We start from the raw sequence: 26,337 nt of genomic DNA on the forward strand, positions 1-26,337 counted from the left end.
ATAATATATACAAACAATAAAGAAAGAAATTGACCTATTTATGAATGAGAATAAGAAACCAACTACCATACAGAATTTATAGGATACATTAAAAGCTTATATCTGGGATATTACAATTGCCTACACAGCAAAGAAAATTAGGGGAAAATGGCAAAACTGCAATAAAAAATAAAAAACACTAAACAATTAGAACATAAACTCAAAGAGACCAAAGGATGACAATATATGTAAATCATTAATGGAAGCCAGGCACGAGCTAAATCTTATTGAACAACAAGACCATGCAAAGGATAATTAGATTTGTTAAACATTTTTTGAAAAAGCAAACAAGCCCAGTAGGTGGCTGGCCTATAAAATTAAAAACGAAAGCGGTAATAGAATAATCCAGCAATTAATAAATAAATTCTCTGCTGCCGCCCCGGTTCTTTGGAATCAACTCCCACCCAATGTCCCCACTGCTCCAACCCTGCTGGTTATCCGTAAGGCCACGAAGACCTGGCTATGCCGGCAGGCTTGGAGATCCTAAATTAACACCAACCCGACCACCTGCATGAACATGACTACGTGAAAGGTATGTATGTGTGTTGTGAGTTGCCTTGTTATGAGTTTTAATTAGGGTTTTAGAATTATATTTTTTTCTTGTCTCCTTATTGTTATTTGCAATTTTATATGAAAATTTTATATTGTTGTAAGCCGTCCTGAGTCCCTTGGGATTGGGCGGCATAGAAGTATGTGTAAATAAGAAAGAGAAAGAAAGAAAGAAAGAAAGAAAGAAAGAAAGAAAGAAAAAAAAGACATAGGTGCTTTCTTTCATATATGGTAATTGTGACCCCAAGCAAGAGGTTACTGGAAAAAAGTACACAACTGGCTACAACAAATCACAGTAAGAACAATAGAATATACCCCGGGTTTTTTCTTGTTAGGAATAATAAGAAAACAGCATCCCCAAAACATACAATATTTACATATCACCATGGCAAGAATTGCATATGCTCAATATTGGAAGAACAACAAAACTCTACTGGAAAACATGTTGATGGACAAAATATATAGGTTTGCTGAGAAGGACATGTTGACTCTTGAACTTAAAGGACAAAATTATTTGGAACACTATGAAATATGGACTAAATGGTACAATTGGACTAAAAAAAAGGAAAGACTGAGACAATGTGAGATGAAGGTGATATGAGACTATGTAAACATACTGTATATTAACAAATAATATCAATGCATGTTATTGTACAACAATAACATGTTTAAAGATAAAAAACAATTTTTTATTTAAAAAATCACTATCCATCAATTAGAAAGGCAGCTTTACTCAGAATAGTTTACATCTTGTGACAATCTTTAACAATATCTGCCTATCTCAGGTTCTTGGGAAGGACTCAATAGAATGGAAAGGTAAAAGGGGGAGGAGAAGAGGAAAAGCGAAAAGGAGTAATGTTGGCCAACTGGACTTGTATTTCTTGAAGGTTTTCTTCAATTTTCAGAATGAATAACCATTAATGTGCATCATGCAGTTATCTCCCCCTTTTTAGCAATTCTACTCTTCCTAAACTCACTTATACGTGCAGTTAATTTTAAAAAATCCCACAAACCTTCCAATTTTCGGTACTTCATTATTGTCAAAGCATTTCCAGTCCCCAAATCCATTATACTTACCCAGATTGCCCCAAAAGTTCTCTTAAATAATTCACCATTGTGACGTCTATTGGAATATGCTGTGCTGTGTGCTGTGCTGGTTTCAGCTGAGGATGCTTCTCCCGGATGCGGGAAGGAGATGCAAATGAGCGAATGTTCCTGATGCTCCCAGCCAATCCACTTAGTGGGGCCACGCCCACTGTACGTGCAGCTCAGCACTCTAGACAGAGCCAGGAGGTATTTCTCACCCTCCCCAACCCTTCTTCTCTGTATCAGAAAAGATAGCTGTTTTTTTTGGCAAGATGCAATTGTAATGTAGAGAATGAAATAGCAGGATATATCTCTTACTAAGTGTCTCTCTGGAGCTGGTTCAGGATTTATTGGTGTTGCAGACTGAACCCGGTCTATAATTTTCCATTAGGCAGAATGTTTCATATTAATTTTTGAAGGGCTGTCAAAGAAACAATATGTGATGTTAAAAGAGGTGAAATATTTATAGTTAGTTTGTTACAAAGAAGTAAGTCAAAAAGCTAATAACCTGAAGAGATGTAAGGAGAAGAAAGAGAAAAGAAGGAAAGGAAAAGGAAAAGATAAGCTTGGGAAAAGTAATATTGTTATGTGACTTTTATGTAAGGTTACTGTTAAATCACCCTGTGATAGTTTGTAAATACTAGTCCTTTGAACAAATGAGAGCAAAATATAAATAGTACTCATTCCATACACTCCATCCTGGTAAGAGAACAGATAATTATCAGTGTATTTAATCATATGCCGCCCCTCTCCGAAGACATTACTGTATAGATAATATATAACTGCTTGGTTTTTAGCAAGTTATGTGAATAAAATAATAGTGAAGATGCAGAATTTTTATTACAGAAGCTTTTTTAAAGTAAGAGGTGGTTGGATACTTATTAAAAAAATCATTAAGAGGTTGATTACATAGTATCTGAGGACTTCCAAAGTTATTATTCAAACTACTTTATGAGAAATGTCTTTGTGGCATACAACTAAAAAGAAGATGTTTCTTTTAATGACTCTAAAACCAATACAAATAGATTTCAAAACAGAGAAGAGTGAAGAGAGTAATTATTCCTTTAGCACAGTGTTTTTCAACCAGTGTGCCGTGGCACACTAGTGTGCCGTGAGACATGGTCAGGTGTGCCGTGAAGCTCAGAGAGAGAAAGAAAACAAGAGAAAGAAAGAGAGAGAGAGAAAGCAAGAGAGAGAAGGAAAAGCAAGAGAGAGAGAAAGACAGCAAGAGAGAGAGAGAAAGAAAGAGAGAAAGAAAGAAAGAGAAAGAAAGCAAGAAAGAAGAGAATGAGAGAGCGAGAGCAAGAGCAAGAGAGAGAGAGAAAGAAAGAAAGAGAGAGAAAGAAAGAGAGAGAGAGAGAGAAAGAAAGAAAGAGAGAGAGAAAGAAAGCAAGAAAGAAGAGAATGAGAGAGAGAGAGAAAGAGAGAGAGAGAGAGAAAGAGAGAGAGAGAAAGAGAGGGAGGGAAGGTGGGAGAGAGAAAGACAGAGGGAGGGAGGGAGAAAGAGCAAAAAAGAGGAAGGAAGGAAGAGAGAGAGAAAGGGGTGGAGAGGGAAAAAAGAAAGGGAGAGAGAGAGGGAGGGAGAGAGAGAGAAATAGAGCGAAAGGGAGGAAGAGAGAGAATTTTTTTGCCCAACCTTTTTTTACCCCCCCCCCCCCCGCTCAATGTGCCCCATGGTTTTGTAAATGTAAAAAATGTGCCGCGGCTCAAAAAAGGTTGAAAATCACTGCTTTAGCATTTAGATTTAAAAACAAAAACAAAAAAACCAGCAACGCTCTACCTAGGTTGCTTCTCTACTCCTCCATAAAATGTCGACACTTAACTGCTGCTTTTGTGTGCATGCACATGCAAGCACAAATACACTCTCCCCTCTGCTGACAGTTAAAATTTTTATTTGGCAAAATACAGGGGGACTGGAAAATCATCACAAGTGATGTTAAGATTCTCTCTATTTTTCTTTTATTACTGAGAGAGGTGGGGTGGAATGTTATCATTAGACACTGACTGTTAAACTTCGTTACATTTATTTATTTATTTGTTTGTTAGACATGTACTGTATAGGATAGTAGCAGTTTGTATAAACATAATGTAAGTAAAAACTATCAATAAAAAAGAACAATAGGGCGGGAAATCGGCGCAGTGGTGCGCTTACGCACGCCATGCATTTATGCATTTACAGCTTGAAATAGAAAAATAATTACCGATGCGCTAGAAACTGGAAGGAGACCCCCAAGGCTTTCACCTAACAGTCGAAGACCACCCTTAGAGCAATATAAATAAATAAATAAATATATGGGGGCTCCCTGGTGCTCTCTGAGCTTGGTAGTCATTTCACTAGTCATTTCACAAACTAGGTGGGTAATGAAACGTCTGCAAGACGACGACCAAGCTCAGAGAGCACAAAAAAGTCCTCAGTTCAGCCTAGATAGATAGATGGATGGATGGATGGGAGGGAGGGTGGATGGATAGATAGACAGACAGACAGATATATATGGATGGGATAGATATAGAGCTAGAAATATATAATATAGAGATGGATGGATGGATGGATAGATAGATATAGAGATATTCTCTTTTATTGAAAATCTTAAATAAGTAACATTGCAGCAACCCCCCCCCCCGCATCAGCAATCGATTTTCTCCTTAGGACGCTTCATCCATTTCGATTCCAACATCAATAATAAAAACGAACCGCCTTCCGCCTTCCAGCATGGTGACGTCAGCCTGCAAAAAAAAAATTCATGGGGAAGAAAGAATTGTAGGCGGAACGAAGAACCCCAAGTTAACCCGGATTGGTCTGATTCTTTTCCTCCGCCCTTACATTGGATTAAGTCTTCCGAAAGCTGCCATGTTGGAGAGTCTGCGTTGAAGCCGATTCTAAGTTTTGTCTCCTTCGGCCGGAGGACGAGTTAAGTCAGCTGCGTTTGTTTGCGCACGTGTGCGCCTGCGCAGTCGGTTCCCTCCGAGGCGGCGGGACGGTGGTGTACCCCGGTCCTCCCCGCACGGCGGATGGTCGTCCGTCATGAACGGCTGGCCCGGGGCTGAGGACGGACTGCGAGGCGTTGCTGACTCGGTTCCAGCAAATCGAGAGCATCCGCTTCGAAGATTTCACCGCGCTCTGGAGGCAGAACCGTTTCGACACCATTTTTTAGTGAGTCGCTTTTTCCTGCTGTTGCTTGATGTCACTCCCTTCGTGGTTGTCCCTCGTCCCAGTCTATGAGGTCCTGAGCCTGCACGCCAAAAGTTTTAGTTTGAACATGGTTGAATTTCTTCTCCCCCCTCCCCCGTATTTTTTCACTCCCGCGCCCCGCCTTTAAAATAGTGCATTGGAAGGGAAAGAAATAGTGAAATCCTCCTTGCACTTTTTATGTGGTGCTGCCCTAACGTTTTAGTTGCACATTCCCTTGCCTAGTCACTGTAGTTAGGGATGAGAACAATTGTTAGGATGGAAAAGGTTATCAGAGGTCCTCAACCTTGGCAACTTAAAGACTTGTGGACTTCAACTCCCAGAATTCTCCAGCCAGCATAGCTGGCTGGAGAATTCTGGGAGTTGAAGTCCACAAGTCTTAAAGTTGCCAAGGTTGAGGACCTCTGGATTAGAGGTTTGGAGCAGACTCCCTCATTTAGATGCATTGGAATTGCAACTCTGAGAACATTAGGGTTGTTGGCTTGGCATTCTGGCAGCTTAATTCTCTGCACCTTTGTTTTTTTCCACTTTTTTTTCTTTTTCTTGAGTTGCAATTGATTATTTAGCAATAGCATTTAGAGTTAGACATATATGCTGGTTTACAGAATGAGCATGTCCCCAACAATCTGGATCCTCATTTTACCCACCTCGGAAGGGTGGAAGGCTGAGACAACCTTGAGATGGTGGTGAGATTTGAACTGCTGAACTACAGTTAGCAATTAGCTGAAGTAGCCTGTAGTGCTGCACACTAACCATCTTGACCCTAGTATAAATCTTGATAAGAGACATAAGAAGAGCCATGCTGAATCGGGCCAAAGCCCATCAAGTCCAGCATTCTGTATCACACAGTGGCCCACCAATTGTACATGGGGATCTTGAGCAGAAAGAGAAGGCAAGACCCTCCCTTTCCCTTGACCCCCAACAGGTACCCAAGGGAATCCTGCCCTGCCTCAACCAACACTTGCACATCCGTTTCAATAACCACGGATACACTTGGCTTTTGCAATAGGTTATTCCAATTCAATTATATTTATACAATACTCTTACATTCTTCACACTATTATTTAGAACTGAAGAAGCTTCTTAGATAAGAACCAAAAGAAAGAAAAACCAGAAAATCCTCTAGGAAAAGAGCACTTTTGAAACAACCCTGACCTGGTTGACTAGGAATCTCTGTAGAGATTCTGTATTAAACTTGCATCATCACGGGATATATGTGACTTTTTCTCTTTCGTAAACCAGGCGTAGAGGTGGCCAGCATGTGACGCATCTGGCCTGCGGGCCGTGAATTTGATAGCCCCCCATAGACACTCTATTATTTAGACACTTTAGAGCAGAGGTGTCAAACTTAAAGCATCACATTGCCGTCATGTGATGTTTTATGACATTTCCCCCCTTTGCGGAGCTGGGGTGGCTGTGGCTTACACATGGCGCATCTGACCTACAAGATGCCAGTTTGACACCCCCTTGCTAGGGTATTGGATGTAGAAAACATGAGAGAAAAAAGATAGTTTGGTTCCTGGTTTGGTACAATAACCAACAGGAAACAGACTTCTACTAATAGTTACGGCTGCAGAAAAAAGCAATAGTTCTTAAAAGGAATCTACTCCTGCTTAAAATAATTCTTGATTAAGAAGCTCAAATAATTCCAAGCATAGATAACCCCCCCCCCTCCCCGTTCCGTTTACTAAATCTGATGAGTGGTTGTGAATGAATTGGCTGACTGATTTTAATATATTGGAATTTTAGTTTGTAATTTTTTAATTAATTAGATTTGTTGTATTGTTTAGATTGTGTCTTGTGGGCCGCCCCGAGTCTTCGGAGAAGGGCGGCATACAAATCTAATTATTATTATTATTATTATTATTAATAATAATAATAATAATAAAGGAAAATGTAGTCTGTTTCATTTCTTATTCTATAAATGTTCTAGGTGTTAATGCAATAAACAAATGAATAACATTTATAGAAGAACCTTGTGCAGATTTGACAGAAGAACAAATGGCATATTTTAAACTTTTCTCCTTGATGTAGTGGATAATTAATTTCTTCTGGAACTAAAGATTTCACATTTTGGTTGATATATATATTGTAGTTTTTATTTTTGCGCTGCTCTTTTGTCTAGTGGCAAAATAAGGACTCCAGAGCAAATCAAGTTCACTAAAGAAGCTTTAGCCCTGGTATGGCCCTACGTTTTGCCTCCGTACACTTTCCAGATCCGAGTTGGTGCTCTTTATCTTCTGTATGGTTTGTATAACACACAACTCTGTCAACCAAAGCAAAAGGTAAACTTAAACTGCTTTTAATTCATTGTCCAGAAAGCTTACATTGTAACTGATGTTCTTTAGTCTTAAGGAGTTAAAATTTCATTTAATACAAAAGGTACAAACGTGAACAGTGACCTAGTGAATAGTATGCTCTGATTTTTTTTTTGCCTCATCTTTTTTTGTTTGTTATATAGGGATAAAAATGGGCTTCTTTACAACACTGTTAAAGAGTGGCAATATATATGAAACCTATTGGATAAACTTCAAAAGAAGAATGTCAAAATGTGTACATACAAACCAGTGTTCTCTCTAATTTTTTTGGGGGGTGGGCGGAAAAGTATAGTGTCTGAGCGGCAGTCCCTTCGGGACTGGGCGGCACAGAAATAATAAATAAATAAATAAACAAACAAACAAATAAAAAACCCACCCTGTTTTGCCTCAGAGAATTTCAAAATAAAATATTGTCCTGTGTGTCTATAACAGTGAGCTCATAATAGGGCAACTCTATCAATATCAAAATGCCACTTAAATACTTGAGCTAGTTTCAAACTAGATTTTGATTTTCTTTCTCTCTTCCTTACTCCCATTCTTTTTTCCTTCCTCTCTTTTTCTATCTGTTTCTCTCTCTTCCTCTCTCTCTCCTTCCCTCTCACTCTTTCCCTCTCGGCTTCTGGGCAGGTTTGGAAAACTCTGAGTTGTTGATGATTTTTAAGTGAGCGATTGCTCACCTGCTCAGCTTAGAGGGAACTATGATACAAACTATCATTAATTTAAAAAGTATTTTAGATATTTTAAATTATTGGGATGGAATTCACCAGCAAATCCATGGGCCATAGGCTAATTTGTGAGATTTTTAAAAAAGTTCCATATAACAAGACACTGCAAATTACTTCTGTATTGTTCCAAGGAGGAACAATACAATAAAATATCTCAAAAACCTGAAATCTATCATATAACAATGAAGTCTAGAAATAATATTTTTATCTTCTACTGTTCTGTCTTTTATCTTCTACTGTTAAATATTCTGGGAATTAATTGTAAGAAGACTATGTAAACCCCCACTCCATGCATTCTGAATAAACTAAAGCACTCCAGTTTGTTGCTTCAGTTAGAGCTAGGTGATTTGGGTATCTGATTGTGCTGACATCCCTTGTAATAGCCATTTAGTTAGCCACATAGGCTGTTTAATTACTTCACACTTTGGGGTATGTTTCTGACTTGTTTGAAGATATTTTTGTTTGTTTTGTATTTCAGATTAGGGTTACACTTAAATATTGGGCTGAAATCAGTAAATTCAAGCAGGAACTTTTAGATGCCCAGCACTACGATGCAGCATATATCTTCAGGAAACTTCAGATGGACAAAGCATTCTATTTCACAGCAATGCCCAAATTTGTGAGTTATTAAAACCATATTAACAGAAGTACTCATTCTACTGTCTCTATTTTCTGGCTGAATTGGTGGTCTTCTTATTATTCTGCTAGCAAAACTTGTGATTGTTTTAGTCTAGTATTCTGCTTCTTATTCTCTGTCCTGCAATATTCAAGCATCACGGGAGAATGGAGGAAATGTTGATTATTTTTTTTTAGCACAGATCCTGTTTACTTTCTCACATAAATGTTTCAATTAATACCATATTTTTTTGTTCAATAATTTAATTTAATTGACTTCTATGCTGTCCAATCCCAGGGGACTCAGAGCGGTTTACAACAATATAAAACACAATACAGTAGTAAAAAAGTCAAATATTAAATGCTAAAAAATAGTAAAACCCCATAATAAAACCCAATAAATCTGTCCAATCAAACAAACATACATACCAAATCAATCATAATTCAGCTGTGACAAGATGGTAGCATTCATGGCCCCCAGGTCTGCTGGCAAAGCCAAGTCTTCACAGACATTCGGAAGGCCGGTAGGTTGGGAGCAGTATGGACATCGGGAAGGGGAGTTGGTTCCATAGAGCTGGGGCAGCCACAGAGAAGGCCTCCCCAGCATTCCCGCCAACCTGCATTGCTTAGTCGATGGGACCCAGAGAAGGCCAACCCTGTATCTTATTGGTCTCTGGGAGGCATGCACTCCCACCCCGCAAAAAAAAAAAAAAGGGTGGAAATGTCTGTGCATCTTAGGGAGTGAATATTGTGTCACAGGCCAGGCCAGGCCATGGTGGCAGGGTCCTTTTACAGTGCTGAACCCTGCCTCTTCTGTCTTTGTTATTGCCTGCTTTTCCTGTTATTTTAATTCTGATGCGACGGTCTGTTTCTTAGCTTTCATTTAGGACTAAAAAGAACATGCCTTCAAATACTGAGATGAAGAGAGAATTCAGAGATCCTACTGATCGTGTTGCTATGCTTTGCCATGAAAATTTCTTGGAGGTATACTTAACACGTTGTTGTTGTTGTTATTATTATTTATTAGAATTGTATGCTGCCCCTCTCCGAAGACTCGGGGCGGCTAACAACAATATAAAAAGACAATGTAAAGAAATCTAATATTAAAAACAATCTAAAAAACCCCAATTTAAAAAAACCCCACTCATACATACAAGCATACCATGTATAATTCCCCCATGCCTGACGACAGAGGTGGGTTTTAAGGAGCTTGTGAAAGGCAAGGAGGGTGGGGGCAACTCTGATATCTGGGGATAGCTGGTTCCAGAGGGTCGGGGCCGCCACAGAGAAGTATCTTCTCCTGGGTCCCGCCAAACGACATTGCTTAGTCGACAGGACCCGGAGAAGGCCAACTCTGTGGGACCTAACCGGTCGCTGGGATTTGTGCGGCAGAAGGCGGTCCTGGAGATATTCTGGTCCGGGATTGCGCACGCGCCGATGGGTTTCTAGGCATTTCACCTCTGGCTCCGAATAAATATAAAATGTAAAGAGTTTTCTCCCCTTTAAAAAGACTATAAATCTTCCTTAGAAAAAAATAGGAGAAACAGGAATCTGCCGGCATCAAAGAGAATTTGAAGATTTACGATTTCAAGCAAAGACGGAGGCGCTTTCGCTATAACAAGGAAGTGATAAGTGAGTACAATAAATCTTAAAATGGCGGAGGGAGGGAAAAAAGAAGACGTCTCCAGCCTGGCTAACATTGAAAAAAAACTGGATAAACTGCTGGATATTTGTAGTAGATTTGAACAGAGATTTAATAAAGTTGAGACAAAAATGGAACAGCTGGACTTAGAAGTTAAACAAATTAAAAAGGAGGGAGATTCTTCTGCTGGAAAGATACTGAAAGTTGAGAAACAAGTGATGGATTACGATGGAAAAATAAGACAAATAAATGATAGAATCGCAAATTTGGAGGACAGACAGAGAAGGAGGAATTTGCGTTTACGAGGGTTCAGAATGGATTCGGCCTCTGATTTTAAGTTAACAGAAGCTGTCTGTGCTTGGTTAAATAAACAGACAGGCGTGCATGTCAGCGTGGAGGAGCTGTTGCGTGTTCACTGGGCAGCCCCCAGAAGAGACGGCAGACAGAGAGATATGATCATCGCTTTCCTCAGTGAAAAAAAAGCAGAGATGATTTATAAAACTTTGAAGACTTCTACGAGCCTTAAACAAGACGGAAATGAGATAAGGGTTCTGAGGGATCTTTCCTGGGAAACCCTGAGAGCGAGAGCTGTGTTGAAACCAATTGCAAGCCGGCTATATTAAAGTGGAACCAGATTTAGCTGGGGCTACCCAGTGGCCATCTTGGTGTTCCAGGACAATAAAATGTACAGAGCACGTTCATTGGAGGAGGGAAAGGCTTTATTGGATCAACTGGGGATTAAGTTTGATGAAACTGGAGCACTAGCATATGAAGGAGAAGAGGCTTTTGACGGTCGGAGTACCCCAGATGAGGAGGAAAGACGAAGGGAAGAGCAGCTGAAGGAGTTAAGCGGGCAGGTGGAGGCCATCAGAAAGGAGCAGAGAAGAACATGGGCTCTGCGTGAGAAGAGAGCCAGAAAGTGATGGTGTTTGGTCCCCTGTCTTGTTGTGTGTGTGGGGGGGGGGGGAGGAAAAGGAAAAGAATTATTACTATTACTATTATTGTTGTTATTATTATTATTTTTCTTGGAGATGCCTTGGGATTCCTGTATATCTGTCATTCAGTGGGGGAAGTCTAAGGGGGAGAAAAAGGTGGTTTAAGAATTTAAAATTAAAGAAGAAATTAAAGAAGGAATTATTTAAAGGAGAAAGGAGGGGGGGAGAAATTTTTCTCTTTAATAAAATTAAAAAGGGTTGAAAGAGGAGCTAGTTGAGTGGGAACGCAATCCAGATAATGTGCCTCATGTATGGGCAAGGTTTTTTCTTGTCTTCTCCCCTCTCAGTGGGGGGAGCACAGGGGGAGGCACGTTGGGGGGGGGTAATAGGGGTAAGGAAAGGGGAAAAATATAAACCAAGGGCAAAACAAGAGGGGAAAAGGGTGATTTTGGTATATTATGACGGAGTGTAAGATAATGGTTTTAAATGTGAATGGTTTGGGATTGGATTTGAAACGTTTTAGGATATTAAGGATGGCTAAGCAATACAAGGTGGATATTATGATTTTGACAGAAACACATAAAAGAAGGGGAGGAAGGGATAACTTGATTAATGATAGAAATTGGAAATGGGTGTTTGAGTCGAGAGGAACACAAAATAGTCGAGGCACAGCGATTCTGATTCATCAGAGGGTTAATTTTGAAGAGGTGGGAATTCAGAAATACAGAGAAGGAAGGTGGATATTTGTTAAAGGGAAAATAAATCAAAAGAAGCTGACATTAGCAGCAATTTATGCCCCGAATGTGAAAACAAAACAATTTATAATAAATACTAAGAAGAAGTTAGACAACTTTAAGGAGGGCTCAACTTTTTTGGCAGGAGATTTTAATATGCAATTAACAAATGGGACTGCAAATAGCAGGATGTTACATTTAAATAGACTTAATATGGTGGATCTACATGCAGATATTTTAAACAGAGCTACATATTATTCAGCAAGATATCACACATTTAGCTGCATAGACTACATATTAATGAATAAGGGAGGCAATATACAAGTTAAAAAAGTAGACATTAAAAGTATATGGATATCAGATCATGCCCCACTATTGGCAGAATTGGAAATAGGTCAGGAACGAAATCAAAAAATTTGGAGATATAATGCAGTTGTAACTGCTAGGGAACAAGATAAAGAGAAATTGCAAACAGAGTTATCAGAATATTTTAGAATTAATGATGTGGGTGGTATTAAACAATCAATTGTATGGGATGCATGTAAGGCCTTCATGAGGGGACAATGTATATGTATGGAAGCAGATATTAGGAAGAGGTGGGGTAGAGAGAGGGAAAGGAAGATAAGGGAAATAGATTTGATACAAGAGCAGTTAAGATTAACGAAAAGTAGAGATTGGAATAGTTTATTGAAATTGAAAAAGAAACAGTTGATGGTGTATGATGAGATTAAATGGAATAAGATGAGAATGGCGATGCGACAAAAAATACAGAGCTGGGGGACAAGATCAATGCAGCAAATGGCGAGATATCTGAAGAAGAGGAAAGAAAAATCATGTATTTTAGCATTGAGGGACACCAGTGGAGTGGTTAGATATGGTAATGACCAGTTAGAGGAGATAATGAGGAAATATTATGAAGATTTGTATAAAGAGGAGCAAGTGAAGATAGGAGTCCTCAAAGTTGGGAAAATAGTAAGTGAAGAAGATAAACAAATTTTGAATGCAGAAATTACACAAGATGAAATTGCTAGAGTAATTAAAGGGTTAAAACAAGCCAAAGCACCGGGCCCAGATGGGTTTACAGGGGAATTCTATAAAACTTATGTGAATGTTTTGTTGCCGCATTTGGGGAAATTGTTTAATAATATATTGTCAAATCGTGATATCCCGCAGACATGGAAGCTTTCAGAAATTGTTACCATTCCGAAGATGGGTCGAGATTTAAGAGAGCCTGGGTCTTACCGTCCGATCAGTTTGGCAAATCAGGATTATAAAATATTTATGAAAATACTGGCAAATAGATTAGAAAATATTTTATCAAAAATAATTGAAGAGGATCAATATGGATTCGTGAAGGGAAGGAAAATAAGTGAACCAATTAGAAATGTAATTAATGTGATGCACCATGCTACCGCTACTAAAAGGAAATTGGGAATTTTGAAATTAGATGTTTATAAAGCGTTCGATAAAGTTAACCATAGTTATTTATATAAATTATGTAACAAATTAAATATGGGGGGAAATTTTTGTGAAACTATAAAAGAGATTTATAAAGGAAATGAAGCATATATAAGAGTGAATGGACAAAGAACGCAGAGTATTAAAATATTAAACGGCACCAAGCAGGGATGCCCTTTGTCTCCAAAATTATTCGTAATAGCAATAGAGATCTTAGCTAATAAGATAAGACAAGATAACACTTGGGCAGGATATAGAATAGGGGAATTAGAAATGAAAATAAATTTATTTGCAGATGATGCAATTATATTGACCCAGACCCCGATGGAGATGATTAAAGGTATAATAAATATTTTACAAGAGTTTAAGCAGGAATCGGGACTGTCGGTTAATATGGAAAAATCAGAGATTATGTGTTTAAATATAGATCCGAGAGAACAGATAGAAATTAGGAAAGAATCAGGGTTGAAATTAGGACTTAAAAAAATAAAATATTTGGGAATTTGGTTATTGAAAAACCCAGTGAAAATGGAAGAGATTAATTATAGATTAATATGGAGGAAAATGTTGAAACAGATGAGGAGCTGGAAAGATAAAAAGCTAAGGAGACACTCTAAAATAAGAGCTTTAAAAATGATGATAGCTCCCAAGATGATGTACCTATTTCAGGTGCTGCCGGGGGGGGGGGGGGGTTATCGGTATGTAAGGTTAAAGAGTGGGACAAAAAATTAAATTATTGGATTGAAGAAGAGACCAAGAATAAGAAAAAAGTGGTTAATTGCGAATGAAAAAGAGGGGGGATGGGGAGTTCCATGTTTGGAGCTGTATAGGGAAGCTTTTCAAATGGAAAAGTTAATGGAGTTGCAATTAAGTGAAAATAAATGGGCGAAATTGGAAAAACAGATAAACAGGATGAACAATAGAGAATTAATTTTTAGAAAGTGGAATAGGAGTGATATAGGTAAATTAATAGGCCCAATGAAAGGGACTATGGAAATTTGGAAAAAATGGCAAGGGAAAATAGGATTATATAAATCTAAACTGTCATCGCTTTATGTAATAAATAGAGAAAACGAAATTAACTTAAATAGGGTTATAGGAGAGTTGAAGGGAAGAGGGATAACTAAGATAGAACAGTTATACGAGAAGGATGGCAGGCCAAGTAGAAATCGTATAGAATGGTGGTTAGGTAAGGGAAGGTGGCTACAAATAAATGCAATATGTAAATATCTAAATGAAAGGGAGAATAAAGAAGTATTATGGCGGGAGGAGACAGGGTTAGAGAAAATAATAAGAGAAAAAAGTGAGGGGATAAAGGCGCAAGCAACTAATATATACAAACTTCTAGTGCAGTCAGATGGGGATACGATTGATGAATTGACTAAATGGTGGCAAAATGAGATATTAGTAGAGGTACAAGAAATGGAAAATATAGTAGAAGATATAAGGAAAATTAAAAATACAAGAATTAGGGAAATGAGAAGGAAAATATTACATAAGTGGTATTTCACTCCCGTTCAATTTGCACATTTTCAGCAGAATGTCAGGGGAAATTGTTGGCATGGTTGTCAAGATAAAGGAGTGTTTATGCATATGTTTTGGGAATGCCCGATAGTGCAGGAATTTTGGCAAAAAGTGAAAGAGGATATCAATAGAATGTTAAATATACAATGGACAATCACTAAGGAAATGGCAGTACTAGTAAAAAGTAATGCGATGGGAGAATGTAGAGAAATAAAAAAAGCAGCAATAGAAAGCGCTCAGGCAGTAATAGTTTTGGGTTGGAAGGATGCGACAAAATGGACAATGCAAAATTGGTATAGGTACATGGTGGACCATATTCAATTTGAAATTATGGAAAAAAGGATAAATTTGGATAATGAAACTGAGTTGGGACAGCTGATGGGATGGTGGGACAAGGTAAGACGATATATGACGAGCAGAATCCGAGACCAAGCTACAAGAAATAAACTGGAATCACTCTATAATATGTAAACAGATATATTGCTCTTGGGTTAAGTGGATTATACAAGAAATACCCCCAATTTGGTGGTGGGGAATGTGTGTATGTCGGGGGGTGGGCACAATTCACAATTCATATATATATATAAAAAAGAGATATTCTGGTCCGATGCCATGAAGGGCTTTACAGGTCATAACCAACACTTTGAATTGTGACCGGAAATTGATTGGCAACCAATGCAGACTGCGGAGTGTTGGTGTAACATGGGCATACCTTGGGAAGCCCATGATTGCTCTCGCAGCTGCATTCTGCACAATCTGAAGTTTCCGAACACTTTTCAAAGGTAGCCCCATGTAGAGAGCATTACAGTAGTTGAACCTCGAGGTGATGAGGGCATGAGTGATTGAGCAGTGAGTCCCGGTCCAGATAGGGCTGCAACTGGAGCACCAGGCGAACCTGGGCAAACGCCCCCCTCGCCACAGCTGAAAGATTTTTCTCTAAGGTGAGCTGTTGATCGAGGAGGACGCCCACGTTGCGGACCCTCTCTGAGGGGGTCAATAATTCCCCCCCCCAGGGTTATGGACGGACAGATGGAATTGTCCTTGGGAAGCAGAACCCACAGCCACTCCATCTTATCCGGGTTGAGTTTGAGTCTGTTGACACCCATCCAGACCCCAACAGCCTCCAGGCACCGGCACATCACTTCCACTGCTTCATGATTCCAACATGATTATTCCTGGCTCATGTCCTATACACTGTAACAATGTTATCAATAAACAATTTTACAGAGAAATAGATATAACATTAAAAAAACACCCTATAATCCAAATATCTTTCTGTGTACATAATCCATGCTTTGTATGTATTATATCTGGTGGTTGAACCTCAAGTTGTTTGCTGAAATCCAGGCCAGGCCATTTTCACATACTACCCGAAAAAGAAGTACAACCTAATTTTGAACGATCCCCAACTCTATCTGATCTCCCCCAGGAATTCCTTTGAAAAGTTAAAGAACATAGAAACAAAAGAGACATCTAATAAGTAGCATATAAAAAGATATTGCAATCTCTTTTAATTTATAGAGGCATATTCATAACTTACACATTCTGGTTAGCAAGTTTTTTTCTAACAATTATATGATCTGACATAGATCCAAATCTTTAACTTAGTCTTACTAGCAAATATTACTAATATGGATGCAGAAGTGACCATCTTTTCTGCTTGGAGTAAACGTTAAAAGCAGGATGTATAGCAATATATGACAAAAATCTCAATTTTTGCTGATGGCGTTATTAAGAAATTTTGTTTTTTATCTGCTTCACTTATAAGGAAACAAAAAACATTCATGAGCATTACAAAAAAATGAAATGTCTGATCTCTATGGACCAAAGTCAGCCAGATAAGGCAATCAGTTTGATTAAAGATGACTTCGCAGCCAAGTTGCAAGATATCATTCTGGATTATCAACAGTGGCAAAAAAAGAAAATGGTATATAATTTAATTTTTCTTTAGAAATTTTATATATAAATATAAATATATAAAGTAATGGTTTATAAATGCTATAAAGTAATGGTTTTCAATATATAATATCAGAAAAATAAATGGTGTTTCATCTACCATACAAACCAAAGTGAAAGACAAATAACACATACATTATTTACAATGCTAGTCTTGTACAGTTATTTTTGACCAATGTATACATTCTATCTTCTCATTTCTAATTCACCTAATTTTATATATATATTTAAATGGAATAGCAATTCACCAGCTTTCTATGCACATGCAGGTGTCCTCTTGTAATATTGCTGGGAAAGTCACTTTTCATCTGTTTGACATTTGAGTGTACAAATCCAATGTGTATCTAACGAATTCTTCAATCTAAATAGTATCTGCATTTTTTCAGGAATCCCCCTTACCTACTGTGGGTGACGGAATGAGGAATAGAAAAGGTTTTTCCCAAGAATCTGAAGTAAGGAAATCCTCAACATCATGGTGGAATATTTAATTTCTATATAAGAATTCTTAGTAGGATATACAGGTAGTCCCCAACTTACAATGTCGATCTGTTCCTATGGGACGTCGTAAGTCAAATTTTGTGTAAGTCGGAATACAGTGATCCCCCGATCATTGCGAGGGTTCAGTTCCAGGACCCCTAGCAATGATCGGGTTTTAGCGAAGTAGCGCTGCGGAAGTAAAAACACCATCTGCGCATGCGCAGATGGTGTTTTTACTTCCGCAGCGCTAGCGAGGAGCCGAAGATTGGGGGCCGCGCGGCTGTTTTAAAACGTCGCCGCCGGCATGGGGGGCTTGCCAACACCCCCCGGACCCCCATCCCGGGTTTGGGGGGCTGCTAGGAAGCCCCCCATGCCGGCGGCGACGTTTTAAAACAGCCGCGCGGCTTCCCAACTGAGTCCCGAAGACAAACGTCAAAGGCGAACTTCCGCGTTTGTCTTCGGGACTCATTGGGAAGCCGCGCGGCTGTTTTAAAACGTCGCCACCGGCATGGGGGGCTTGCCAGCACCCCCCCGAACCCGGGTGGCCGGGCGAGCAGCGAGCGAACGGCGGGTGGCCGGGCGAAGGGCGGGCGAACGGCGGGCGAGCGGGTGCTGGGGGGGGCTTCTCGCCCTCCCGCCAGCAAGAGGGGGAGCGAATGGCGTGGGCGGGCGAAGGGCGCGCGGGCAGGCAGGCGGCGGACAAGCCGTTCGCTGGCGCCGCTCGCTCGCGCTTCCCAGCTGAGTCCTGAAGCCAATTTGCTTCAGGACTCAGCTGGGAAGCGGCGAGAATGAACGGCGTGGGCGGGCGAAGGGCGGGCGAGCGGCAGCGAGGGGTTTGCGTGGGCGGTGGGGAAACTCCTCGCTGATGCCCGCCGCTCGCCCTCCCGCCAGCAAGAGGGGGAAGACCTAGGGAAGCCGCCCAGCAGCTGATCTGCCCGGCGCCATCTACGCATGCGTGCCCATAGAAAAAAGGGCGTGCATGCGCAGATGGTGTTTTTACTTCCGGGTTGCAAAATCGCCATATAGCCATTTCGCAATGATCGGGATCGCAATACCCGGGGGATCACTGTATTCCAATTTACACAACTAGTTTGATTTAAATGGCGGCGGCGGCAGCTTCTTCAAGGGACCAAAAGCAGGTCCTTCTCAGCGTTGCGTTGCTGCAGCCTCTAAGGCTGCCATCACCGCTGCCCCTGTTCGGGCAAAGGGATCTCCGTGGTGGACGGCGGCAGTGGCTGCTTCAAGGGACCAACAGCCGGTCCTTCTCGGCGCTGCGTTCCTGCAGCCTCCGAAGTCGCCGCCACGAGAAGGACCGGCTGTTGGCCCCTTGAAGCAGCCACCACTGCCGCCCACTGTGGAGATCCCTTTGCCCGAACGGAGGCGGTGGCGGCGGCGGTTGCTTCAAGGGACCAACAGCCGGTCCTTCTCAGCGCTGCAAGATTCCCTCGCCCGAACGGAGGTGGTGGCGACTTCGGAGGCTGCAGCAACGCAGCGCCAAGAAGGACCAGCTGTTGGTCTCTTGAAGCCACCACCGCTGCCTCCGTTTGGACGTGGGGGTCTCCGCAGGGTCTCCAAAGTCGCCGCCGCCACCCACTGCGGAAATCCCCTCGCCCGGAGGCGCCGGTGGCTACGAGGGAACTTCAGCTCCGCTGCTGTCCCCAGGTCGTTGTAACGACGAATCCTTGCAAGTCAGGGACGATGTAACCCGGGGAGTACCCGTAATTTATTATAAAGGTCCCTTGCAGTCATTTCTAATTCAGCTCTGTATCACAGAACTAAGAAGACACGAAGGGCCCAGGAGGGAGGGGTGGGGATGGATCATCACTGGATAACTATACTTATTGTCTTCAAAGCTGAGTAGATATTTGAAACAGTAATTTATGAAAACAGTAATTTAAGAAAAATGATTAATCAGTAATTTAAGAAAAATGATACATTTTCAGCATATATTAAAGTTTTTTTGTATATGATCTTGTGCATGGATAATTTTTAAAATATTAGAAGTCAAGAAGTTTTTAAAAGGTAATGTAAACTGTATTGGCAATCTTCTCTTTTCAGGGATCTAGCAGAGCTAAAACATTAGATGAAATCAAATCCAGATCATATTCTGCAGTTGCTCAAGTAGGTACATAAAGGCTGGGGTTTTTTTTTCCTGTGCTTTTGACTCCCAGTAATTTTCAAGGGTTTTTTTTTGAAGTGATTTGCAATTGCTTTCTTCCTATAGCTTCCTATAGCTAAGAGAAAGTAACTGGCCTAAGGTCACCCCATTGTCTATGTCAGTGTTTCCCAACCTTGGCAACTTGAAAATATCTGGACTTCAACTCCCAGAATTTCCCAGACGGCGAATGCTGGCTGGGGAATTCTGGGAGTTGAAGTCCAAATATCTTCAAGTTGCCAAGGTTGGGAAACACTGGTCTATGTGCCTAAGAAAGAACTAGAATACATGATGTCCCACTTTCTAGCTTTATTCGTTTAACCACTACATCATACTGACTCTCTTAAAAACCATAATTATCTGAACATAAGTGCTGAACTTCGTTTCAGTGTTGTCTGTAAGAAAAGTAATTCGAAACAGTTGGACAATAGCACTTAGACTTATATATCACTATACAGTGATCCCCCGGTTATTGCGTCCCCGACCATTGCGAACAGGGTAATTTGCGATTTTTGAACCCGGAAGTCAAAACACCATCTGCGCATGCGTGCCCTTTTTTCTATGGGCACGCATGCGTAGATGGCGCCCGGCAGATCAGCTGCTGGGCGGCTTCCCTGGGTCTTCCCCCTCTTGCTGGCGGGAGGGCGAAGCCCCCCCCAGCACCCGCTCGCCCGCCCTTCGCCCGGGAAGTTCGCCAGGAGTCAGCGGAGAACGGCGCAACTGTTTTAAAACGATCGGAGCTTTCCAATGAGTCCCGAAGACAAACGTCAAACTTCCGCGTTTGTCTTCGGGACTCATTTGAAAGCCGCGCGGGTGTTTTAAAACGTCCCTGCCGACATGGGGGGCTCGCTAGCACCCCCCCAAACCCCCAACCCGGGTTCGGGGCGGGGGTTTCTAGCGAGCCCCCCATGTCGGCGGCGACGTTTTAAAACAGCCGCGCCGCCCCCAATCTTCGGCTCCTCGCTAGCGCTGCGGAAGTTAAAAACACCATCTGCACATGCGCAGATGGTGTTTTTACTCCCGCAGCGCTACTTCGCGAAAACCCGCTCGTTGCGGGGGGTCCTGGAACGGAACCCTCGCAACGAGCGGGGGATCACTGTATAGTGCTTTACAACCCTCTCTAAGCAATTTACAGAGTCAGCATATTGCCCCCAACAATCTGGGTCCTTGTTTTACCCACCCTGGAAGGTTGGAAGGCTGAGTCAACCTTGAGCCTAGTGAGATTTGAACTGCCAAATTGCAGGCAGCCGGCAGTGAGCAGAAGTAGCCTACAGTACTGTCCTCTAACCACTGCACCACCATGGCTCGTTAGTGTTAAACAAGATGTCCTGCTGATAAGTATAAATTGATTATGTAACCCTTAACATGCTTTCTTGGCATATAAAGATAAAGGTGGCAACATATAACTTCTTTTAACAGCTTAATCCTGTCTTAATGATTTCCATGATTTACAACCGTAATTCCAGGCTCAATTCCAGGACTGCCCGTAGCCATGGAGAGGCAGCAAACCACTCCATTCCATGATTTAAGAAATTTATATGACTACTCAATTAACTATCATTAACTTCAGATGGTTTACAAACATAAAAATCCAATATAAAAATAATAACAATCTATCTCCGCCCCCCCACACACAGCAACAGTCAATCAAATAAGCCACTTGGTGGATTCCATCCTAATCTGGAATCCAGGCCTACTGGCAAAGTCTTCAGGGCCTTGCAAAAGAGTGTCAAATTGAGTGTGTGTGTGTGTGAATCTTATTTCCACGGGAGGATGTTCCACATGGAGGGAGCCACCATGGAGAAGGCCCTCCTTCTTGGTCCTGTTACATGAACCTCCTTAGGAAAGATGACCCATAGAATTCCCTGCCTCTCTACTCTAGTGGGTTGGGTAGAAGTTTCCTGTTTGAAAATGCATCTCCTTCCCCTCCCCCTATCTACCCTGGAAGCAGCACCATAATATACTAGAATAGAATATAGCAGAATAGAATAGAGTAGAATGTACACTCCTCAAAAAAAGGGGGGGGGACATTTAAATAACACAATATAACTCCAAGTAAATCAAACTTCTGTGAAATCAAACTGTCCACTTAGGAAGCAACGCTGATTAACAATCAATTTCACATGCTGTTGTGCACATTCAACTTTGTACAGATCAAAGTATTCAATGAGAATACAGTAATACCCCGGTTATTGCGTCCCCGACCATTGCGAACAGGGTAATTTGCGATTTTTCAACCCGGAAGTCAAAACACCATCTGCGCATGTGTGCCCTTTTTTTCTATGGGCACGCATGCGTAGATGGCGCCCGGCAGATCAGCTGCTGGGCGGCTTCCCTGGGTCTTCCCCCTCTTGCTGGCGGGAGGGCGAGCAGCGGGCATCAGCAAGGAGTTTCCCCACCGCCCACGCAAACTCCTCGCTGCCGCCCGCCCTTCGCCCGCCCACGCCGTTCATTCTCGCCGCTTTCGAGCTGAGTCCTGAAGCAAATTCGCTCCGGGACTCAGCTCGAAAGCGGCGACAGCCAGTGCGGAGAAGCCGTTCGCTGGCGCTGGCTGTCGGCGCTTTTGAGCTGAGTCCCGGAGCGAATTCGCTCCGGGACTCAGCTCGAAAGCGGCGACAGCCAGCGCGGACAAGCCGTTCGCTGGCGCTGGCTGTCGGCGCTTTTGAGCTGAGTCCTGGAGCGAATTCGCTCCGGGACTCAGCTCGAAAGCGGCGACAGCCAGTGCGGAGAAGCCGTTCGCTGGCGCTGGCTGTCGGCGCTTTTAAGCTGAGTCCCGGAGCGAATTCGCTCCGGGACTCAGCTCGAAAGCGGCGACAGCCAGTGCGGAGAAGCCGTTCGCTGGCGCTGGCTGTCGGCGCTTTTGAGCTGAGTCCCGGAGCGAATTCGCTCCGGGACTCAGCTCGAAAGCGGCGACAGCCAGCGCGGACAAGCCGTTCGCTGGCGCTGGCTGTCGGCGCTTTTGAGCTGAGTCCTGGAGCGAATTCGCTCCGGGACTCAGCTCGAAAGCGGCGACAGCCAGTGCGGAGAAGCCGTTCGCTGGCGCTGGCTGTCGGCGCTTTTAAGCTGAGTCCCGGAGCGAATTCGCTCCGGGACTCAGCTCGAAAGCGCCGACAGCCAGCGCGGGGCGGCTGTTTTAAAATGTCGCCGCCGGCATGGGGGGGCTTGCCAGCACCCCCCGGACCCCCAACCCGGGTTTGGGGGGCTGCTAGGAAGCCCCCCATGCCGGCGGCGACATTTTAAAACAGCCGCGCCGCCCCCAATCTTCGGCTCCTCGCTAGCGCTGCGGGAGTAAAAACACCATCTGCACATGCGCAGATGGTGTTTTTACTTCCGCAGCGCTACTTCGCGAAAACCCGCTCGTTGCGGGGGGTCCTGGAACGGAACCCTCGCAACGAGCGGGGGATCACTGTATATCATTCATTCAGATCAAGGATATGTTAATTGAGTGTTCCCTTTATTTTTTTGAGCAGTATATTTTTTCTCCATTGGTGCACTTTTAAACCTACCTATGCCATATGACTTAGTTTTGGATTTATTTTGTGTTGTAAAGATGCTCCTGATGAACATGGCATATGATCAGTTTACAAATACAGTGGCAGTATTAAACACCTTATGATAAATTCATTGGACCATTATCTTTCTCTTTCAGAGCAATATTATTGTGTATTCATTGTCTGAATATTTTTCTTTTTACACTTTCTTTGGCTGAAAATCCATGTAGGCTTCAAAATCCAGGCGACATCGCCAAGTTAGGCTGGAAACTTCTGAACCGGGATCAAATCGTGGGAAAACCAGATTGCCTAGGAATAGAAATATCAGGGAATGTTTACCAACAGCGAATAAGTCAGAACGTTTGCAAGAGAGAGGTAATTAGCATAGTAGGATTAATCTGGGGAAATTGCTATTTCTACAATGCCCTTGGTGCATAGGCCCTCTAATCAATGTGCATTGTATGCATTGTGAATGCAGTACTGTGACACAAGAGATGTAAATATTTGATATAAAGGTGGGCGATAAATCAATAAGAATAAATAGATACAGGTTTTTCCTGAGCTTTTCATTGTGCTTGCCACTTTTAAATGTATTGCTCATGAATGTCCTTCCTTGTCTTATAAAATAATCTGCCTATAGTTTTATGTGTGTTTATTTCATAAGTCTCATAACTGGTGAACAGGCCTGATGAAAGAGAATTAGTTCATCTGTATACATCATTGTAACTGTCTCCTGTCTAATGGGAAGGATTTTGCAATTATGTTATGGGAAGAATTTAATCTCAGGTCTCAAAGTGGATGATGCAGAGGGGAAAAGTCCTTCAAGTAATCAGGTTTTAACATTTAAATATATGAGTTAGTTCTGTGGCAAATAGGTATCCTGTAGATCAGAGGTGTCAAACTCAGGCTTACAGGCCAGATTTTGCCCATGGGGTGCTTAAATCTAGCCCATGGGGTTGGCCATCAAAATAGGAAAGGACTGCCCACAGTGCCTTTACTAGCGAAAGTGCCCCGTTTTTGGCCTGTGCAGCCTCCTGCAGCACCCCATTTTGGTTGGTAAAGTGCTGCAGGAGGCCATCCAGGCTGAGGTCCCACCATGCCCTATTTTGACCAGCAGGGTGCTGCAGGAGCCATCCGTCCCATCTCCCCCCTAATCCCCCCCACCTCCAGCTGGCCTGCAGAGGAGAACTACAATGCTGATCCAGCCTTTGGAGAAAGCCAGTTTAACAGTTCTGCTATAGATCTTCAAAGTTTATTATCTGACAACTTCACAGTTGTATTTTCTTTTCTATCCACAATTCCCAAATTAGTCTTTTAGGAAATTCCATGTAAAATGGATTACAGGTAGTCCTGAATTAGGACCATAACTGAGTTTTTAGTTCTGGTTGAAAGCCAATCTTTCTGATTCAACTGCTGATCTTCATAAGTTAACTACAGGCATTGTCCACATGTTGCTTTGGTAGAAGTTTACAGCTATGAGGATCTAATAGAAAAACAAGTTCTGTAACTGAATGGCTAACAAAAATTTATCCTGCTTGTGAAAGTTGCCTATTCTAGACGACTTTTCAAATTTGAGTGTTATAAAACTCTTAGAAACATTATAACTATTTTTAAAAATTAATTGTAGTCATCTGTAATTGTTTTTGTATTTTGACGTTATTACAATAGCTGTTGCTTTTGTAGTTACATAGAATTGCTATAGAATTGAAGTCAAAAAGAAAAAAATAAATATTATTTTTCAAAAGGAGCAAAAATATCAAGCAGCCTTCCTTGAGTACAATCCAACCATTAGATGCAGCTTTTGGAAATTTGGAAGGCTGAATTATGATTCCAAATCCTTCAAACGCTGCTTCTTCCAATGTAAGAGTACTCAATAAGATTGGCTATCAAAGATATAATCTAATTTTAGTAAAGCTAAAATGAAAATTTCTATTTAATTTTGTTCTTTTTGCAGGAACTTTATTACCGACAGCACAAGAAAATATTGAGAGACTGAATATGCCTTTGATTGGAGATGGTGATAGTGATGGAAAAAAAGAAAATGATCACTCAAGTGATGAAGGTATGTTGTGGTACACTTCTACACAAAAAAGGAAAGTCTGCAAAAATCCTTCTTCATCATTCTTAGCTCTGACACAAGCAGATACATGAGTAGTCCTACTTAGGTACCACTTCCCTCTTCCATTTGAGAAGTTTACCTTTTGAACATTACACTGGAGAAAAACATTCATCTTTTTAATATATTTCACATTTCATGAGAACAGTCCTCCACTCCTCTGTTTGCAACATTTGGTCATTTTCTCTCTAAGCACATTAAATATATTTACTAATGCATGTGAAATACATACTTATACATACTCTGTATGTTAATAAACATATATAAGTATTTTATGTTGGTTGAAAGTAGTTGTCATTCACTTGGTCAATTAAAATGATTTATTACTTACAATAACTTTAAATTATTTGTGGTTGTAAGTTATTAAGAAATAGAATTTGAATAGAGTTGTTTTTATTCATAGCTATAAGCTATGATGGCTTGTTTCTTTTATTTTCAGATTACATACCTACCAAGAGGAAAAAAGCTCATTGAGAATGCATCTTAAGGGAAATGGTGATACATGAATCATTTATCCCAATGAACCATGTTTTCCAGCCAGGAATGAGGCAGTCTGAGTGACCCCTGCTATGTGGTGGATACTTGTTCAGAAGGCATAGAAGCAGAAGACATCATTTTAATTCTGATAGACATTACTTATGATTTATTTCACGGAAGATTATAATGGATTCTTTATTCATAGTTAAAATAGACTTTGGTAAAAGTTTGTTTCATTTTAAAAAATTATTTAGCCATGTTAATTATATGAAAGAAGAAACTCTTGTTCTGGACATTAACAGATTTATAAATGCAGTGGATATGTATATTTCAACTTTTTATGTACCTATATTACTCCTGCTTCCATTGGTTTATTTGTAATTGTAAGTTATTGTTAGAAGCAACTAGAAAGAAAACATTTTGAAGAATCAGAAGATTTAACACTTTTGTACTGTTGAAGATTATGGAGTTCATCCCTGCTTTTTTTTCTACAAAGATTTGGAGAATGAACTATTACGAGATTGAAATATCCTTATGTGATACTAGATTTTTCACAAAGGAGAAGATAGAAAACCAAATGCTTCCCAGCATAAACTAAGGATTGAAATTTACAGGCAGGCTCAAAGGTGATGTATTATAGGAAGTTGAAAGAAATCATGATTTTGTTCAATGTTGTTTTAATAACAAGTAGTAAAAGACTGCAAAGGAAACTCAGAAATTAAAAATAATAAGGAATAAAAATGCAAAAAGAAAGAAAAAACTATTTAAAGAAGCCATTGTGGATCTTTATCACAGCCTGTAAAAGCAAATGTAGTATTTTTTTCACTCCCATAAAGTTACATGAAAGCACCTC

The 26,337-nt window shown here is 41.1% G+C and overlaps 1 protein-coding gene across 1 annotated transcript; it reads left to right on the forward strand.

Annotated features, from left to right (window-relative positions):
- Window positions 1-4,696: 4,696 nt before the first annotated feature.
- Window positions 4,697-26,244, forward strand: SNAPC1 (small nuclear RNA activating complex polypeptide 1). Its single transcript, XM_070750750.1, is given in 11 exon segments — window positions 4,697-4,708; window positions 4,710-4,825; window positions 6,987-7,146; window positions 8,383-8,523; window positions 9,396-9,503; window positions 16,581-16,739; window positions 17,155-17,220; window positions 19,304-19,366; window positions 23,122-23,266; window positions 24,846-24,953; window positions 25,447-26,244. Coding segments are annotated over 11 exon segments (1,113 nt in total). The 3' UTR covers window positions 25,482-26,244.
- The last annotated feature ends 93 nt before the right edge of the window (window positions 26,245-26,337 follow it).

The sequence above is a fragment of the Erythrolamprus reginae genome, chromosome 1 (assembly GCF_031021105.1).
Source record: "Erythrolamprus reginae isolate rEryReg1 chromosome 1, rEryReg1.hap1, whole genome shotgun sequence".
NCBI lineage: Eukaryota > Metazoa > Chordata > Lepidosauria > Squamata > Dipsadidae > Erythrolamprus > Erythrolamprus reginae.